Source organism: Gordionus sp. m RMFG-2023, chromosome 5 (genome assembly GCF_954871325.1).
Source record: "Gordionus sp. m RMFG-2023 chromosome 5, tfGorSpeb1-WG-v2, whole genome shotgun sequence".
Lineage (NCBI taxonomy): Eukaryota > Metazoa > Nematomorpha > Gordioida > Chordodea > Parachordodidae > Gordionus > Gordionus sp. m RMFG-2023.
In genome coordinates this window covers 18,242,638-18,263,964 of record NC_088779.1, presented here as the reverse complement: position 1 = coordinate 18,263,964, position 21,327 = coordinate 18,242,638, and the positions used below count along the sequence as shown (strand labels likewise).

The window sequence follows — 21,327 nt, the reverse complement described above, 5'->3', positions numbered from 1 at the left end:
AAAAAGTAAATTTCAATAGCACTATTCATCTCTAATAAGTTAGATAGATAGTTTTGCAGTCAGACTGACGATATACAGTATTATTTAAAAAAACTAACTTTGATTTTTGGTTTGACACAGTAGGTGTGATGACCTTTGTTACAACCGTCACATAAAAGTAGCTGCTCAGGGTTATTTTTCTTGCGACAAATCTTGCATCTGACTTTAAGGAGAGATTTAGACCATGTTATGCTTTTGTCGAGCACCATTAAATGCAAAAATAGTTGAGATAAATTTTGGAATCGTTGATGCAGAGAGTGTTCCCATTTCCTGTGGAATTGAGTCATCGGGGGTATTAAAAGGGTTTGTTCTTTGATATTAAAGATAGATGAGTCTAGTTTAGTATCGTTTACTTGAGTAAAAACATTGGCTTCTATTTTTTTTTAATATAATAAGTTTTCATTATAGTATTTAAAACAAACAAAAATAGGTATGTTTTCTACTAATCAAATATAGCCCTATTATATTTTGTCATGCTTTGGATGTTGACAGGGCATATTTTTACAAATCAGGATTTGTGTGCTCACACTCAAGACTTGACACTTTTCATGAGGAGCTGATTTTAAAAATTTGCCATATAAAATTTTGTTTAAACTGAAAGTTAAATAATTCAACATTTGCCCATAGCCTCCTTTTTAAATTGGATTCTATAAGCACTTTAGATATAATTTTTAAATGACAAATAAAAATTCCAAAAGATGAAGCCCATATAAAAAAATTAAATGTTATTTCTAAATTTCCTTTACAACAAATAAATAGATTTTAAAAAATTATAGATTTAATTATTTCGTAATTATTATTAATTTTCATGGTAGTTTTTAGTCAAGATTAACAAAAATTTACTATTCACATTCAATTCGGATAATTATATAGGTAAATTATTCAATTCGTATTTGAATAAGTTTTAGTCAGGATGCATCAATAATGAATATCGACCAGTATCAGACAATAACAAATTATTTAGCCCTCTAAACGTTGGTTGAATAACTATTTGATTCCATTTTGAAATTTATTTATTGCAACAATCTATTTTTTTATAAAACTGTGATTTTTTTAGACCATTTTTATTTAACACAAAAAGAAAATAAAAATTGCTTACTCATGCTTTCCCGTTTTTTCTGAGTGATATTTTTTTTAAAATGTTTTTATTACTTTTCGTTCACATTTAAGAGAATTGAAAATTTTATATTTTTCATTTGACTAGCCCCAATCTAAAAAAAATAAGAGAAACTAATAAAAATCCGAAAAGAAAAATCTCGAAGTTATAATTTTTATTTTATAATTGGTAGACACCATGATATCCCAACACATAATCAGCAAAGATTTATAATATTAATAATTCAAGAGAAAGATAAATTTCCTTCAAAATAATAAAAAATTACGGATTTAGAAAAGGTGGATAAGTAATTAAGTATGTTTTTTTCATAAAAATATTTATATGTAGATATCGATCAATGTTAGTAGTATCGTCCCTCTAGTTCGTATTTTAATTATGGAATAGGTGTTTTTGTTGTATTGATAAATTTCCCATAAATGGCCACTAGATTCCCAAAAAAATAGCCAAACCAAAGATTGGATTACCCATATGTTAGTTAACTGAGGTAACTATGAAGATTCAAGAGGTAGGAGGGAAATCATATATAAATATCAAAACTTAGATAATTAGAAATTAAAGTATAAACATTTCGAAACTTGTAAATCAATCCAAAGTAAATATTTGTGATTAAAATTAATCTTAAATACTCAAATTTTAGGTATAAATATTTTACCACATATTATAAAATCAAACTCAAATTTAGATAGATATTTCTCAAAGTGTAGCTAGTTATTTTCAAATTCAATCTGTGAACCTCCCTGTTCAAGGTAAATAATTGTAATTAATAATTAATCTTAAATATTCAAATTTTCAAATTAAAACTCCAGTTTAAAAAGATGACTCTCAAAGTCTAGCTGGTTATTCTAAATCTGTGAACCTTTCTGTTATTAGATTACAAAATAAAAGCTCCTTAATTTATTATAAAATATTTTACTACATAATATCTAAAAATCATTAGATATTATTAATGAAAATGAGTTATCAAATTAATTTTAATTCAATTAATACTTTATTATGCAAAAAATGATTGTATTTTTAATTATTAATTCAAATAAAATTGCTGTCTATTATATATATTAATAGAGCTAGAGTATTAAAAGTTTGCTAAAATATTGTAAATATAATTTTGCATTGTAATATAATATAAATTTTCTTATTTCTGAATCATAATAAATTTATTCTCAATTGATTGATTTATATTATAAATTTTCTTTATTAATATTATATTCTTTTATATTTAATTTAAAATTAATTTAGCAATTTATTTATATTTAAATTTTTTAAAAAATAAAAAGTATATTTTAATTTATTTGTCTAATCTATCACATCGTTTCAAAATAATATAATCGCTTCAAATATATATGTGGCCATTTTAGGTCACTTGATTTTTTTTCATAATGTTTATATGAAGGGGTGGACCCTAACCATATTAGTTACTATATTTATGACTTTATAGTGGGGGGGGGGGGGATATATTTTTTTCGGAGATGCAGGGTTTTCCCATATGAATCATTGTATAAATATATAAAAATAAATGAAATAAATTTTAAATTTTTATAAAAAATAAATTAAAAACTTTTTACCATTTTTAGCATTGGCATCAAGAACGTTTTTCACCCTATTTTGTTTTGTTTTTTCATCTTCCCCTATCAATAAAGAAATTATAAAATTAATGATGTTTATATATAAATAACTAACCCAAAGGGCATTGAAGAAATCTGGTGTCTATTCCCTTGGATATTTGAAGAAGGCAGTTAGCAAAACATTTTAATTTATGATTCTCATCCACTTCGATAGGATTTCTGTTATAAATTAATTTCAGTAAATTTTAATATTATATATAATATAAAAGAAAGCTAGAGTGTTCAAGTAAATTGATTCTGAAGAAATGTAAATTAGCACATAAAATTTGGTTTTTAAAGTTTAATCAATATAAATTTTATAAATTAAATTTTAATTTGTTATATTATTGTAAAATAATATATTGCAATTTTCAATTGATATGTAAATCTTTATTTTTTACCGTCTAAGGCGTTAATTTCACATTTTATTTTGATTTTACATGTCCATTTAAATGTTTTTTATTTTGAGGCGTCAATTTAACATATTATCGATTAATTTATTTGACCAAGAATATATGACTGTATTATATATACAAGCATATATTTGAATTTTAAAAGAAATAAAATAAAATTATTATTTTGCTTAACATTTTTAATCTTAATGCAAATTATTTCGATTGCGATTTACCCCCTATTGCATCATAATTAATCGCACCTTTGCTATAAGATTGAAACCAGAAATGTGCCAATACCAATGGTACCAAAAGATATTAATTTTAATTTATTTATTTGGCGTTTCCTTATTGCGATACTAATAGATAAAAATATAATACGATCTTTTTAAATTTAAATGGTGTAAAAATCGGCTTTTCTTAGGCCCCTAAAATAATTCTTATTAAGTCAAGTACTATATAAGCCAATAATAGAAAAGAATATTAAAATTTATTCATTCTCAATAAGATTAATTAAATTATTTAAATGAATAAAAAAAATTTTTAATAATTATATAAATTTTTTCCTTAAATGTTTCCTTTATAAAAAAATAATAATTGATATTATTAATCAAAGATCTGCAGAGGTACCATTTGAGCAGCCTGGTCCGGATCTTTTTAAAATAATTTTTATTTTTATAGCTAATAATGGTAATTTTACATATTCAGCAAATAATACCTCTACAGGTCTTTGATAGATATCAAACTCATCTGGTTTAATGCTTCTAAACTATCAACAATCAAATATACTATGTAAAATTAACTAACTCGATTTCGTATTTAAATGACTCATCATAATCGGAAACATCTTGCACTTCATTAAATATCTCATCGTCATATTTATCTTCCTCTAAAGCTATTCTCCATGTATTTCTATTCGTAACCTTGTAATGAAAAATATCATGTAAATTATTATTATAATATAAAAAATTATAGATAAATACAACTATGATATTCTAATATCCAAATAATATAATTAAAATATATTTACATATATATGGCCTAGACCACTGGTAAACACTCTTTCTTCGAGATCCAATAAAGAATCCCGAAATTCTATTTCTGCCTCTCTGCCTATGTTTCCGATATAATCATTTTTGTTATCGAGATGATCGTAAGTAGGTATAGCTCCCTTTCTTATCAAAAATGTTTCGTCACATTTAGAAATGGAAGCAGTAACCTTGAGTTTCCGTTCTAACAAGATGGCTCTCAGATATTTTTCTCGAAAACCGCGTTTGTTAAGGCAATTAAGCAAGGATGAGTAAGCGTCATGATCGCTGAAAACCGACCAAATAGACCTTGCATTATCATTTGAAGAGCTCCAAAGAGGAACAGAGCGAGATTTTTGAAGCCGTTCTCTTATTTCGCTGGTTGAATGCACAGGGCAGACAGCTTTGAAACCTGTGCACAATATACGTTCCAACCTAAGCAGGTCTTCATCGAGAGGTTCTTCCTTGGTAATAATTCGAGATTTATTGTCACTGCTATATGTGTAGTTATTGTTTATGTTAGACTTTAATTCTTCCAAAATATCCAACTTTCGATTAATAACCATATATGGCAAGCATCTATCCTGGTCGATTATATTATTAACATTCTGATCAACTCTAACCAACAAATGATTCATAAATTTATTTATATCGAATCCCAGTCCATTGTCCATCACATATTCTGGCTTAACTTTGATATCACATTTTTCTTCTTTATCGTTTTGGATTAGTGATTCATTAAAACCATCGACGTCTTTTGATGGGAAGTACAAGGGCGTTGGTGAGTATGTAACACATTCCCCTGGTTCTAGTTCAAAATCTTCGATATAGAGGCCTGGTAAGACGTTGAGAATCCAAAACCTTTTATAGCTGCGATCTCTACCCAAAGGAAAAAGTGCACCTCTCGTCTGGTGAAAGTCTAGCTTGTTGTACAATTCTTCTTTGCTCATTGGGAGGGATGAATTATTTTTGTCACTCTCCAAAGTCTCATTAGTAACATTCACGATTCCCTCTAATGCGCCAACACATGATTCGTCATTGACTAAATTAGGGCTATTATTTTGGTTGACTAAAGAGTTATGAGTCCTGATATCAATTTTGACGTTCCTAACTTTTTCCAAGTTCTCTTCAATATATTCTCTAAGGGTTACGAAGGTCAGAAGCTGGCTAATCAAGGTACACAAAATTTTTCCCTTTTGTTCTGTGATTTAATAAAATAATATATATTTAGTTAATTTAAACAGACATATTAGGTATTTGATAGTCTACCCGGTGTCAACTCAAATACAAAAGTGGTTGAAAGATGTTTGACTAAAACAGGATCTATCAGTTTAAGCTCGAGCCCAGGATCATCTTTAGGTATATAAGCTCCTCTTTGTTGATACCTATTATTACATAATTAATATATTTAAGCATCGAGAAGATTTTATACATAATTTAAATATAAAATGTTTAAAAAATTAATATAATAAATTTATGCACGTCACAATTCACAATAATAAATTAATTTCTATAAGAAAACACCCTAATTGTGTGATTTGTGAGTGTATTTTATTTTCGCATACATAAGCAAGCAATGTCAATGTTTAAAATATCTTTATAAAACCTGTAGAGGGCGTTTTTGTGGTGACCCAATCCTCCAGATGCCAACAAGTGTAGTCTCAATATCTCGCTCATGTTATGGGCATTGCTATCGAGTCTCAATAATTCTTTTAGAGTAAGACCGTATCTTATTTTAGCAAGGTTGGAACTGAGGGTAGCTTTTCTCACTAGCTCGTTTTGATTTTTTAGTTCCTCTTGGTGAATGAATAAATTATATTAATTTTTTAGCAACTGTAAATAATAAGTAGAGCATAAAAATAACAATCAAAAAAAATAGGGCTTTGCCTATTTACATATTTTTCACCGATCCGTTACCTCCGATATTTATACTGATTTTTCACCACCCCCATTTGAACCAAATGTAATTAATAAATCAATATTTTTTATGCAAAAAATCGAATTATACATTTAATTTAATTTTTTTTTATTTCTACAATTAAGACTATAATTTAAAAAATATATATTTAATAATATATCCATTTTATGTTGGTACAAATTAAAATTGAAATATTTAATATATAAAATTTTAATATATTTGATTTTTTAAAATAAATATGAGAAAATTCTTTTATTTAAAATATAAATAATAAAATTGGCGTCATTATTTAAAAAGATTTAAAATAAATATAACTTTGGGTGTTCCTTTCTATTTTTATAAAAAAAACTTTTAAAATATGAATCTATTTAAAAAAGAAATAAAATCTAGAGGGTGTTGTGCATTTGCATTGTTTATAAAAAAATTATTTAGAAAGTATTATAATAATGTAAAATAAATATACATAACATAATATAACTAAAAAAAGAAAAGTAAAAAGATCGGATCGGTTTTTCCAGGTATCGGCCCGATCCGATATTTTTGGAAAACGCCAAATATCTGTGCCGATTCGATCCGATATTTAATATCGGCACAGCCCTAAAGAAATGATTACAAAATAAAATAATTATAAAAATAGAGAGAAGGAAGGCAAAAAGAGGTAGGTCGATGGTAATTAAAATAGAGATATTGAACATCTAACAATAATTAGATATTATACATTTTATTTTTCAGAGTGGGAAACATTGTTATATTGATATTTGGTGTGAACTTAAAATTTTTGTATTTCAACTAAATAATTGTCTCAAAAAAATCAATCAAATTATCAAGTAATAAGTAACAAATACCGGTCATTTCTTCTGATTCATTTTGAAATTCGTTAGGATGCTCTTCTTCTGATTGTAAATGGAATATGGAAGAGAGGAAAAATTGTAAAAGTTCAAAATAGGGCCCATTAGATTCGTCGGACAAAAGCGCTCTTTCTATTTGATCTTTAAAATATAAATTTCATAGCCATTCTTCAGTAATAACATTCAATGTTTAATAATTTTAAAGAACTTAAATTAGACATGAAGATTATTATGTTTTCATAAATTATTCTATTAATATTATTATAATTGATACTTCATTATTTTAAAGAGAGTTAGAAAAAGAAATATTCTATATATAAATATTCAAAAAATATCTTGTATTATAATTAGTAAAAAGATAAATTTGGATGTTATTATAAGATAATAATTGTATCTGTCTATATACTGTATCCTTATGAGTCAGTAATCATAAAAATAGATCTTATTGATTTACCAAAAGATAGCCCATCAGGAAAATTATCTTTAACGTCTAACAATTCCCCAAATGAAGCTATAAATTCTAAAACCACTAATGCATCGGCAAAGCATTGACCAGTGAGATAGGTGGGAATTTTTGAAGAAGGGGGTAATGGTTTAAGGTCGTCGCATTCTAAATCATCCCGTGGCTTATTCCAGGCCTTGAGATATTCAGCCTTAGCTTTAACTTCTTCTCTTTTCTGATAAAAATTGTTTTTTTATAAGGGGCTTCAAAAATAAGCTAGTTTTACAAAGTCATAAGCAAAATACGATAAATTTATATTTTACTGATTATATATTCAAAAAATTTTTATATAAAAAAATTAGCGATGCAATAAATCACCAAAGAAAATAGTGAAAGAATCAGAAACATAGAATACAATTATATATATACAAGGTTTAACAATTAATGATCATAAAATTAGAAGAAGAAAAATAATATATAAATTTACTTCCATCTTATGAGGTAAATTACTATTTTCCATAATTGATGAGATAATTATAATAAAACAACTAAACTTATTCGTTTGTATAGAAAATAAATAACTTGTTCACGTTCAACCTTTCTTTGTTCCATATCCAAAAGTCTCTGATTATCAGCTTCTTCTTCGGGGCTTAATTTTCTTTTTGTAATTTCATTATTGTTATGTTCATAAGACACTAACAGCGTCGATTTATTAGAAACCTTTGTATTCGCTTTTAATTGTTTTATTTAAAAATTATTTGAATGCATATAAGACAAATGCAAATTATTTTTTATAAAAAAATAGAATCATCTATAGATATTAATGTTGTTAAAGTAACTAGTTACATTTTTGCTAAAAAAAATAACTGTAGCTAATTATATTTTAAAAATTGTAACTAGTAACTGTAACTATTATATTTTTTGAAATGTAACTGTCAGAAGTAACTAATTACTTAATATATATTTTATAAATCTAAATAATATATTTCAGTAATTAATTTTATTTTTAACATGTTTTTTTTAAATAATATAACTATTTATTAAAATTATAATACTATATCTATATTCTATGTAAAAATATATAATTAAAAGAAGAGAACTTAAATAAAATAATGTATTTAGGTTTGGTCGGAGGGGCTTAATGACCAATGTAAAAGATATACATTTGGATCGACAAATTTTGATTGATATTCTTTGTCGTAGGTAGAAGCCTTATCATCTGTGATTAAACGTAACCTTTGCCCTATTATTTTGAATAATTTAGGGCTTGGGGTCCAAATGATTCACAGGTGTCTGAGACTACCGGAACAAACAAAAGATTATTAAGGTGGCTATATTTATTTATTTATTTTCAGCTTTCGTGATAGAGTTGATATAAAAGATTTGGCAAAACCATCTACACCACATGTATAATCCCAAGCGAGGGGTATACCTTGGTTTTAAGGGACTAGCGTCATTCCATCAGGACTGAAGCCAGAGGGTTCCAGTGTAGAAGGAATATTTGCGGATTTCAAGATTCTATTGATGATCGAATTGATGGCATAGTGCCTGGATAATTTGCCTTTTAAAAAACGACAGTATGTGGGGGGGGGGGGGGGGGATGTGTTTAAGATTATCGATATGAGTTTCACAAGGGACACATGATGTCGACGTTACGATTTTACAAAACGAAGACCTATCGCTATTCTAAGTTCTTCGTTGGTTAATAAACAGGCCTAAATTAGAAGGTATAATTTCAAACCATTCGTAGCCAAGATGGCATATGGCTGAGGTTAGAATTATTTGATCCAGCAAAAGAGTCGTATTGTTGTCTGTATACTCGGGGTTGGGTTTAAGGGGAGAAAGAGCGATGAAGATTTTCTTTGAGCATCTTTGAAGTGTAAGTATTCAACAATGCTGTATCCAGTCTCTTTGTCTTAAATTTGGATATGAGCGGCTTGGAGAACCTTTGCTCCAGAGGTTTAATGTTGCCATATGATGTGGATTCGATAGTATCCAAGTCTTCGAGAGTGTCTATGGAAATTAAGCAACAGAGGATAAAAAGGCTGAAATGCTTAAAGATATGGGGGAATGGATACCTATACCACCTAGCTTTGGTGGAAGGGCAGCTTGCATACTAAAGAATGAAGAGAATTTTACTTAAAATGGATTCGAGAGTATTTTTATAATGAACCTCAGGTCTAATAATATTTCAAGGGACATGAAAATTGTTGATGAACGAAAGGCATGTAAAATTTTAGGAATTAATAAAAGGTATTTAAATAAATAAAAAGCCTGATGAACTGGTATTCTATTGAATTTGACAAGAAATTCATCTCTGAAATGAAATATAGCACTTTCACCTCCAATGAGTGAACTTAAATGGGTAAAGCTAGTTTTGTCCATTACAATAAAATTTTCAGGTGGGCAGTCCGATTCAAGGGTATGATAAATTAATTTTAAAATAAATTGTTTAAATGTCTGATTGTGTTCACAAAGGGTATGCAACAATAATATAATTTCCCGTCTAAATAGATTTTATTTTCTTAAATTGTTACATTGCTGGGTTTCATAATTTTGTAACCAAATTCAATTAATAAACCTATTTTTTAATATTATATTTCTTTACCTATTTAGCACAATATATTCCATATTTTTTGCCCTCAAGTTGCTCATAATATTTATGGAATTTCATATAAATGTATTTTTTTTAATTTTACTAAATTAAATCATAGAACTTAGTATAAGGAACGACAAAAACTTAGATTATTTTAGAATTAAATAATTTTTGAATAAACTACTAAATTAGTAATCATTACTTACTAATAAGAAAAATTTTTAGACCCGGCACGGATTTTTTAAATATATTATATTTATTTTTATAGCTAATAATGGCGATTTCAAATATTTGGCTTTAAAATATACGGCCTGACAGGATATTTAGTTTTAAAAAAATTTCAGGCTCGCCCTGAGTTTATTTTTAAAAAAAAATTAAAATACGTCCCCGGCCTGTGTTCCCGGGCCGGTCTTAGGGCCGGGCCTGCAGGTCTCTAATAAATATATTCTATTTTCCGATATTTTTTTTCGGTTTAATTATTTTTTTATATAAATAAATTGTATAATCTTTCAAATAATTGATTATAATTATTATATTCTAATTTTTTTATCAGTAAATAAATAATGCGTTTATGAATGGTGTATAAAGTAACTTATTATGTAACTAGTTACTTTTGAAATATAACTGTAACTAGTAACTGTAACTTGTTATTTTTTACCAATGTACCTAGTAACTGTAACTAGTAACTTGTTATATTTTTACCAATGTAACTAGTAACTGTAACTAGTTATATTTCAAAGTAACTTTTAACAACAGATTTTTAAATTAAATTAAATCACTATAATAAAAATTATATTGGTTAACTAACACACAATGTTTGAATTATATATCGTAAACGTTTTATAACATCATAAAAAAAGAAAATCTAAAAACTACTGTGACCCCTCTGCATACTCATCCAGATCAAATAAAATAAAACAATGTGAAAGGGTGCATCCCTGTTTATGATTTTTTTGAAGAAGTTGCAATGTTAGATTTTCATAATGAGATATGATTTAATGTTACGCGCTCATTCGAAAATGATTTGCATATTTCATATTCGATTCGTGAATTTCAAATCACAATATGTAAATAAAAATTTGATGAATAAAAATAATCAATCCTTATTCGTATTAGTTGTAAATTTTTGTCACTTTATAATTTTTCCTAAAAGATGATTCGCTGAATAATTGTAACTTATAATTATCATATAAATAACTACGGCAAACAAAACTATTTTTCATTAAATTGCCATCTATTAGTGTTGGGGCGTGGTATAAAATCAAGTATAAATTACATGGTAATCGTTTTCAAAGTTTTGGAATTGTCAAGGATTATGCTAACCAAAAATATATATATTTATTTAACGATTATTTTATATAGTTATTAACATGATTACCAAATCCAATGCCATGCAAAGAGTAGAGAGAATTATAAAAATTTTATGTTAAAAAAAATAGCTTTATTATAGTATTATATTACTTATAATATTTTTATTATAAATTACAATCATGTTATCAATAAAATCATCCATGAATTTTATAAATATTTCATGAGGATTACAGATACCAAGCCTCTCCCTTCTAAAAATTATAATAATCCTGCAATCATAAAAACGTACAACTATAATGTCTATTTCAAAATATTTGTTTTTTTTATCAATCGGCGTTATTCGATTAATTCGTTGCCTAAATTAGTGAGATGTTTGTTCGTTTATATAAATCAACAATGGTCACACTTTTGATTGTAAGTTTGTGTCATACGCTTAGTCATATTGAAAAAAGCGATTTTATAATTATGTGCCCATATAATGATTATTTCGTTTTGCAAATTGATCGAATCCATCGATTAAATGTTACGAGCGAGACTTTTAAACAGAGGTGCACTAACATTTTTTTCAATATCATTGGTACTAAAAAAAATACATTGTCATTATATGTAATATTTAAAGGATTCCAAATTAAATTAATATAATCTGGATTGTATTTCATTAACATTTCTTTAAAAAGAAATAACGTCGACTTGTAAAAATTTATTTCTAGCTTTTTTACTTTACATTTAAGCAGACGATTAAAAAAATGGTTTTGAGTAAAGATGACTATGAGTTACTTGTCTATCGCAGCCTTGAATCAAATGATTGCAAAATTTGATGCTATCGGATCAGCAGAAAAACGGGGTGGTGGTAGACCACCTATAGCTCGTACTATGGAAAATGTTGATTCTGTTGAACACTCGTATTGAGCCAAGAAGACCTGGCACCCGCCGAACAATTCGACAAGTATCCCGAAAACTGGCATTTTATAAACTTTAGTATATCAAATTATCCTCAAATAACTAGCTGAAATGTTTAAAAAAGAAACAAGTCCAGGACCTCATAAATTAGTGCTGTTAAACGGCTTATTTTGAGCCAATTTTAAAAAAGGCTAACTCAATATTTTATTAGGAAAAATATTATGCAAGCCTTAAGATTTTGCTCACAGTTGGCATAATGGTTTGAACAGCTATTAACGAATCTCGATTCTTAGAATATTTTTATGGCTAAAATATTGAATTAGCCGTTTTTAAAAATCGGCTCAAATCGAGCCGTTTAATAACACTATAACAGATGTGTAATAAGATTGCCCGCCTGGTACGCACCAAACAACTTCTACGAAAATACCCTCAAAGCTTAGTTCATTGGTTCACGGTTTAAAAACTTTTTAACTCCACTGGTAAATCTGTAAAATGATAGGATGAACGTTGCAGTTTAAAAAAAAATTCCTTCTAAAGGATCATAATATAAACTGTGTAGGCAAGATAAATGCTCAAGCAGAAAATGATGATATTTTACTTTTAACATCAACAATGAGCATGCACCAGCCCCTTATCATCTTGTTCACAAAATTCAATATAACCAATTTATATTTCAATTAAAGAATGTTCATGAGAATACTCGATTGTCTATTATTTATATTGTTAAATTTATTGTAGGGGAGACTGGGGTTAGGTAAACCGTGGGGCTTGGCAAACCATTTAATATTATTTTAAAATTATAAACACTAGAAGGTTAAAATTTTATCCTAATATAGATTTTATTAGTTTACATCTATAGACAAAAAAATCTTTTGAAATGATTAATTATTAAAAATTTTATTTAAGAAATAAAATTTTGATGAAATTTTCTAAAGATTTTAGAATTTTAATTTTTATTAAAAAATATATTCATTTATATATAAATTAAATTTTATAGCAAAGTTTAAACACTCTTCTATAATTTGGGAAAGTTTTTACATTATTCGATATGATGCGAAAATATAAATCCAAAAAAATTAATATAGGAGAATCATTTAATATTGATAATTATTTAGAAGTATATAAAAATTTAATGAATTAATATTATAATTGTAATTAGGCTAATAGGGTATATGAAAATTGTAAATCAACAAGGAAGACTAGCCAACTTACAGGTAAATTTATCTACATTATCTGTCTTATTTTTAAGATTATAATCACAATAATTTTATGTAATTTTTAAACAATATATTCAATTTTTAGCAATATTTAATAATAGAAATTATGTAAATATTTTTATTAAATGTAATTTATAACTGATCTTATATTTTAGATTGATTACAATTTAGATGAAATATAGTATTATTGTATTAATTTTATGTAATTCTTAAACAATAAAATCAATTTTTAGCAATATTTAATAATAGAAATTATGTAAATATTTTTATTAAATGTAATTTATAAATGATCTTATATTTTAGATTGATTACAATTTAGATGAAGTATAGTATTATTGTATTAATTTTATGTAATTCTTAAACATTAAAATCAAATTTTAGCAATATTTAATAATAGAGAATATGCTACTAAAATCTAAATGGCAATGGTAAAGAGATTATCATTTTTAAATTTTATGTTCTTAAATGTTAAACTTATAATTAAATAATTATATATTTTACTTGACATTTTTATTTTAGGTATTCCTAGATCAAACTTTATGAGATATTATAAGAGATATCAAGAAAGTGGCATACTTACTAGTGTAGGACAAAATAATAAAAAGAGGATATTCACAGAAGAAGGAGAGGGAGATATAACTAAATATCTGATTCAATCTAGCCAAATTTTTTATGGCCTTTCAATTAAAAAGGTATAGTTTATTCTTCATTGTTTTATATTGTTTTGTAGATAAAAATATTAGCCTACCACAAATGGCAGTAAATATGAAGAAAAAATTTCCTAAATCTTGGAAGGACAAAATGGCTGGCCATGACTGGTATTTAGGATTTATGTCAAGAAATCCTACTCTCTCCTTAAGATCCCCTGAAGCTACAAGTATGGCTAGGGCAACTGGATTTAATGAAGAAAATGTTCTATACTTTTTTGATTTATATAAAAGTTTATTAAATGACTTGTTAAGTAAATGTTTACATTTAATATTTAGGAATATTAGATGAACATAAATTAGAATGTATGGCAATTTACAACATGGATGAAACTGCACTTACCACAGTTCAAACCCCATCCAAGATTATTGCACAAAAGGGTCAAAAACAGGTAGGATCTATTACTTCCGCAGAAAGGAGTACCTTAATAACATTAGCGCTTGCTGTAAATGCAATTGGTCATACAATTCCTCCAATGTTTCTTTTTCCCAGAAAAAAATATTATGACTATTTTGTTAGAGATGGTCCATCTGGCTCTATAGGGGTATCAAATGGTTCTGGATGGATGCAAGAGTTTTATTATTTTTTTGAAGCATTTCTCTAGACACACTCGGTGTACTCCAAAGTCCAAAGTTTTATTAATCCTTGACAATCATATATCACACCACTCCTATTCAGCTGTCAAATTTTGTATAGATACGAGAATAATTCTATTATCTTTGCCACCCCATTGCACCCATAAATTACAGCCTCTTGATCGGTCTGTTTTTGGGCCTCTCAAAAAATATTACAATAATGCACTTCAAAATTATTTACAATTTATGATATTCCATCAGTTATTAAGGATGTCTTGCCTTTAGCAGCATCACCTCTCAATATATCAAATGGTTTTAAAGCATGTGGAATATATCCACTGAATACAGATATATTCAATAAAGAAGATTATGTGGCCTCAGTTTATGGAGATTCTATATGTGAACTTCCAAAAAGCCCATTATTAGAATCAAGCTCAGTATCTTTGGTATTAAAAGATATTTTAAATACTAATAGAAACTTAGATATATGTAATGATACTCCATCTACGTCTTATGTTCATTTAGATAATATTCCTGGACCATTGTGCAATTTATCAATATCCTTGCCTCATCCCAAAAAGGAAAGAGTCAAGAGAGTTAAAAGGAGAGCAGAGATATTAATCTCCTTATAAAAAGAAATTAATTGAGAAAGAAAAGAAAATAATTGAGAAAGAAAAGAAAATAATGGAAAAAGAAAATATTAACAAGAGAAAAATAGAGAAAAAAATTATTCACAAAGATATTTGTGTTTGTTGTAAGATGGAATATATCAAACATCATAATGGTGAAGAGTGGTACCAGTGCAGAATGTGCCCCGAATGGGCACATGGTACATGTGTTAATTTTGATAAATTTTTTATATGTCCAAAATGTGTATTAAATTAACCAAAATTAAGTTTCAATTTTTATATATAATTAGCTTCAATTTATATGTATTATGATATTTTTAACAATAAAAGAATAAAATTATAGTATATGTATCATTATTAATAAAAAAAATACATTTCAATTTATTATGGCCTAAAAAACCATTGGTTTAGGAAGCCCCTTGAAGTGGTTTGCCTCACCCCGCTATTGGGGCTTGTTGGGCAAATTTACGACTTTTACAAAAAATAAAATTTCAAAAAAATGATTATATTCTAGAATTTTTTTATAAGGCACCTTTATAGAGTATAGTTTTAGGTATCCAATCATATATTGCTTTTTATATTATCTAAAAAAACCCAGGAGCTATAAACAATTTTGTAAAAATCGGTTCACCTTACCCCAGTCTCCCCTATTTTTAAATTTTATTTAAATGATAGTGAAAATAAAAAATTTGCAATAAAATATTAATAAAATTTTTTAAAAAACGATAAAAAACAAGGTTTATTTTTTCCCAAAAAATATAGTTTTTAAATATAAAGAATGGTTTATATGCCTTGGATAGTTCCAAGGAAGGCGTGGAGGCATTAGTTAGTATTCTTATGTCATCCTTTAAAAAATTTACCGTGTAGTGGGTGGTAGTTTTTGATAGCAATAATGTTGGAGCAGTTGTTGCATGTAGATTGATAATTTAAAAAAAGACAGTTATACGAAGATTTTCGGTGGTAGGCAATAGATCTGGGTTTGACCTAGAGATTGCTTTTATAGCCAGTTCAGAAATTTAAAATAATACGATTAGTTTTTTCTTCTAGTGAGCCATTTGATATAGATATTAAATTTGAAGGTAGTAGTATAACATAAACTATAAGTATGTTCCAATTTTCCAGGGGGTGGGGTGAGAGGTAAACCTATGAAATCTAAAGAAGGAAGCATTGACACCAAATTTTCTTCTCTAATTTATAAATGGTTCCACTTTTTAAAAGGTAAAGTCATAAGATCCCAGATAAGTAATTCAAAACAGTTATATGACACAAATCAAAGTTCTAGGTTTTATACTGTTAATATATTTATTAAATTATTCTTAGATGTCTAAAAGTGAATTTTTTCATTAGCATTATCAGCTTATAATAAGAATTGAGTCAGCTATCTTAGTAATCTCCAAAGTAATGAATATTATAGAACGACAAACTATAATTAAAATATCTATAATGTAAGATTATTATAAGTGTGATTTACTAAGGATTAGGGATATCTAAGTTTATTTTTGTCAAGAAAAGGACTAGCGAGGGTATCTATATGAAAAGATAATTAGATAGTGGTGGGTTAAATTATTATCTTTTAAAAAATTTACGACCGGGCCGATATTAAATGTCAGATCGGGCCAATATCCAGATACAATATTTTTATTATTTTTGGTTATATTATGTATGATTTTATACATAATTAATTTCATAATAATAATAAATTCTGTATAACGAGTCACATTAAGGTAGTGTAGAGGTGAGACCAATACTAATATATTCTTATTTTACAATACCAACATAAAATCAAATATTTAATTAAATATATTTGTTTGATATTTAAAAAAAATAATAAACGGTTGAATATAATACATATAAAATAAATAATTATTACAATTTCGTTGGATGAAGCATAATATAAATCCAAGAAAGTGACTTTTTTTGATAAAATATATGAGGTTGGTTATAGTCATAATAATAATAGCTTAGAAATATGCAAGTATAATAACAAAGCCATCCTTTTTGAGAATTTATATCTACTAGACTGGTGGAAATTATTTCAAAAAATTTCCCAATATTATTGAAAATATAAAGATTATCTGGCAATTCCAGAGCCTCCTCAACTAGCTCTGAAAGAGCGTTGTTTTTAGAAGGAGCTTGATAATGACCCAAATTTGTTTACTAGATGAATCCAAACTTCGTAATTTTCCTTATATTAAATTATTATCAATCTTAGACAAAAATTTTGAAAATAGTTTATTAAAGGAAAGTAAAAATTTATTATGCCCAAATTTTTATTAAAAAATTTCTATTCTTTGGTATTTCTTTCAATGCAATTATTTTTTGATAAATAAATTATATATTTTCATTTGAATGCCTTTGATTAAAATTTATAAAAAAAAGACATTATATTATCAATTATAAAGAAAATTATAATGTAACTAGTTACTTTTTAAAGAATATAAATAGTAACTAGTATTGTTAAACGACTCAGTTTAGACAATTTTAAATAAGGTAGTATCGATATTTATTTATCAGAAAAATCGGGCCGATATTTCATTTTTTAAAATATCGGTTATCGGCCAATATTAAAAAATTTCCGATCCGATAAAATGGCTCCTTAATTTTTAAAAAATTTATTGCAAATTTCATAATATATTTGCATGTTACTTATGATGTAAATAGATCAATGTTTTATTAAGTGATTTATCAATAAAAATATTTTATATACTTTTAGATCCATGAATATAAACTATAACTGATCAATTTAAATGACTTATGTTATGGTATAGTTAATATGTATATGTAGTGATTCAAAATCGCTTCATTTGAGCCACTCAATATTTTAGCCCAAAAAATATTACCTAAGCTTCGAAATTTCATTAATAGATGCCCAAACCTTTGTGCTAGTGAGCAAAATCTTCAGACTTGTGTAATATTTTTCTGGATTAAATAGTGGGTTAGCCATTTTAAAAATCAACTCAAATGGAACAATTTTGTAACACTAGCTGTATGCATTAAAAATTAAAACGATTGGTATGTTTACAAAATACATAATCAGATATGATATCAGATCTGTAATTGGTCAATATCAATTTAATATATATAATATGGATTTAATTGGCCTCCAAAAAGGCTATCTGTACACTTCTAATTTTAAATTTGATAAACCAAAATAATACTGTGCATGCTTTGAGATTTCTTTAAAATATGTATAATCCTTTCTTATAACTATGAGCAATCCAGGTTTGCATAATATTTTTGGCTAAAATATTGGGCTAATACTACTAGTAACTGTAACTAGTTACATTTTAAAAGTAACTTTTATATAAAGGTATAGAACTTAATCTGGAAGAAAAGTATGTTAAGGTAAAAGGTTGTAAATAAAAAGTGACATTGATTACAAGGAATGAATGTGGACTTCACAAAATTCTCTTATTCTTGGAACCATTATGAAAGACCATAAAAAGAAAGCTATTTGGTTTCTCTAAATTATAAAATTTGGTAGTAGAATGAAATTACTAATGAGTATGGTGTGATATGGTGATAGAGAATTTGAATGCTTTTGATTGGAATTAGCTAGAATTGTTAAAGATGATAAAGAAACTGGGTTCACGAGATACTGGTTATTAAGGCCTATAGATCAAATTCAAACTTGAACTGACATTTTAATACTTGGTTGGATTTGGCTCTTGGTTTTAAATGTTATTTTAGACCTGATTTAAAATTATTTTATTTTCCTAATGTTTTTATATATATTATTTTCAAAAATAACAAAATAAAATTTTGTAAGGATCTTAGAAAAAAATAATATTTGGATTGGATTTGGTTAGATAAAAAAATAGGTCTGATACAAGGCTCTATTAGCTATATAAATGAGTAATAAAATAATTATATGCATAATTTTTATTTTTTAAATAAAAATTGATATAATTTGAGATTACCATTCCTAGAAGAATCAATATCCCCTTTGGATTCTGTAGAATCTAAGGTATATAATTTTTTTGATGGAGTATTACTAAACTCTGGAAGTTCTGTGGTGAATATATTTGAAAATTCTAAATTGTTGAGATTATATTTTTTAACCCATTCCTCCTATAGATTAAATAAAATCAAGTTATAAATTATAAATTAAAATTATATTTACTTTAACAACTCTTGTCCTTTTCTCAAGTGTAGTATGTTGTTTGAGAAATAATTTATTTTTGACTCTTGTATATAAGCCTTTTTGTCTACAAATACTATGTGCCTTAACAATTAAACTTTTAGTATTTGGAGCATTCATTTCTTTGACTAGGTATTTATACAAATTTGCAAGAGGATGGAATTGTTTATTTGGATCAATCATTTCATTGGGATTTCTTAATAAATTATTTTTAAACTTTATTCAACAGTAATATTGATTACGATGTAAATGAATTTTTTAAACTTTTGCTGATTTCCTCTTTTGAAGGAGGTATAACTTTAACTATATGACATATTTTTCTAAAATAATTATTATAATTTCTAAAAATTTATAATATGCATACTTTTGTCCATTTATAGTAATGTGAACTGTTTCATCAACAAAATATCGGTCTCTAGCAAATATAAATACATCATCACACATATCATTGAGTGTTCCACGTTGGGTTAAGGAAGCAAGGTATAATATTGGTTTTTGCAAACTTTCAGGGAAGCTTTCAAGACATTTTAAAGCCTTTTGTTCTGACTCTAATGCCTCATGATAAGTGAGCCCAAATCTTCCAGATATTGAACAAGTCCAAACAAGGCTGTTACAAACAATAATTCTCTCAAAAAATTCTCTAAAATTTTTAATAATTGTATTAATAATATTTATATTACTCATAATCTCTAAATATTTCTTGAGTCAAGGGACAAAAAAATACTTCTTCATCTTCTTTAAGATCAAGAGGAATTCCTTTTTTAACAAATGGTTGTTTTTTTAGTAAAGGCATACACTTATATTTAAGTTATTTTCAAAAAATTGACAAGTATTTTTATATTATTTACATTTTTATAGCAAATTTTCAATATAAGCTGAATTATAAATCATATAATTCCTTATGAATCTAGTGATTCTATATAATTCAAAAAATTATTTAATACAACATGGTAGAAATATGTATTATTGATATGATAAGATTTAAATCGTTAAAGTACACCATATTTGAATGGAGTATAGAAAACAATATTATTTATACGAAATATTAATAACATCATATCATTATATTTTGAATATACCGTGCTACTTTCTCTAGGTTTGCGTATTTGATTTTTTAAATTATTTTTAATTAATAGTTTCGACACTAAAAATAATATTATAATTATACTAATAATAAATTATAGATAAATTCTAAACAGATTATATATTTATAGGTCAATTAAATAATATATTAATTTATGTGTCCACCTAATAACTTTTATATTTATTTTTCTACCATAGTTTTGCGATCAATTTAAATGAGTTCAGAAAATTTGTTACAGTATATATTTAATTATTTCAAATTATATATTTATAGTTGAATCTACTATAATATATCAATATATTTTATAATATCCATATTCCAATCATACTATAATGTAATAAAAATATATTTAAAAGAACTCATTCTATAAAAAGGGAATTGGAACTACAAGTTCCCAAAAAGCATGAATAATTGTTATTAAAAAGCATCTTTTTATCCTACCTATTCTGAAGTCAAAATATATAAAATCAATTAACACTTTTTATATAGATTGTGTAATTGCTATAATTGGATAATGGCTAAGTAAAGCAGTGATGAAGCGTCCATAGAAGCAAGGAAAGCATAGCTTCCCTTGAAATTTTTCTTACAAAATATTTAATAAAACTTTTAATATAATATTTGTAATGCGCTAAATAAACTAAACTGACTTATAAATTAATATAATTTTTATAACGTTAAAAAGATTAATATAATTTTTATAACGTTAAAAATTAATATTATTTTTACTATATTAAGAAATACTATTATTTTTACTATTTTAAAAAATTTACTATTATTTTTA

General features: G+C 26.1%; 1 protein-coding gene and 1 long non-coding RNA gene across 5 annotated transcripts in view; one reads left to right on the top strand and one right to left on the bottom strand.

Moving 5' to 3' along the window:
* Positions 1–20,663, bottom strand: part of LOC135930578 (bromodomain adjacent to zinc finger domain protein 1A-like) — a 35,458-nt gene extending 14,795 nt beyond the window's left edge. For 2 of the 4 annotated variants that reach the window (XM_065467410.1, XM_065467411.1), the window contains exons 1-15: positions 20,143–20,387; positions 19,827–20,102; positions 19,705–19,782; positions 19,445–19,658; positions 19,242–19,392; positions 7,968–8,116; positions 7,398–7,620; positions 6,941–7,084; positions 5,784–5,973; positions 5,447–5,562; positions 4,180–5,378; positions 3,957–4,072; positions 2,834–2,937; positions 2,719–2,781; positions 99–412 (exon numbers count right to left, since the gene is read on the bottom strand). In XM_065467410.1, coding sequence (XP_065323482.1) covers positions 99–412; positions 2,719–2,781; positions 2,834–2,937; positions 3,957–4,072; positions 4,180–5,378; positions 5,447–5,562; positions 5,784–5,973; positions 6,941–7,084; positions 7,398–7,620; positions 7,968–8,116; positions 19,242–19,392; positions 19,445–19,658; positions 19,705–19,782; positions 19,827–20,102; positions 20,143–20,255 — 3,450 coding nt within the window. In that variant the 5' untranslated portion in view covers positions 20,256–20,387. Of the gene's footprint in view, positions 1–98; positions 413–2,718; positions 2,782–2,833; positions 2,938–3,956; positions 4,073–4,179; positions 5,379–5,446; positions 5,563–5,783; positions 5,974–6,940; positions 7,085–7,397; positions 7,621–7,967; positions 8,117–19,241; positions 19,393–19,444; positions 19,659–19,704; positions 19,783–19,826; positions 20,103–20,142; positions 20,394–20,541 lie in introns of those variants that run through there. The other 2 variants (XM_065467413.1, XM_065467412.1) reach the window with 2 other exon arrangements.
* LOC135930580 (uncharacterized) lies at positions 13,277–14,042 on the top strand. Its single transcript, XR_010572812.1, has 3 exons — positions 13,277–13,309; positions 13,352–13,406; positions 13,929–14,042. It is a non-coding gene; the product is annotated as an uncharacterized LOC135930580 (long non-coding RNA).
* Positions 20,664–21,327: the final 664 nt, after the last annotated feature.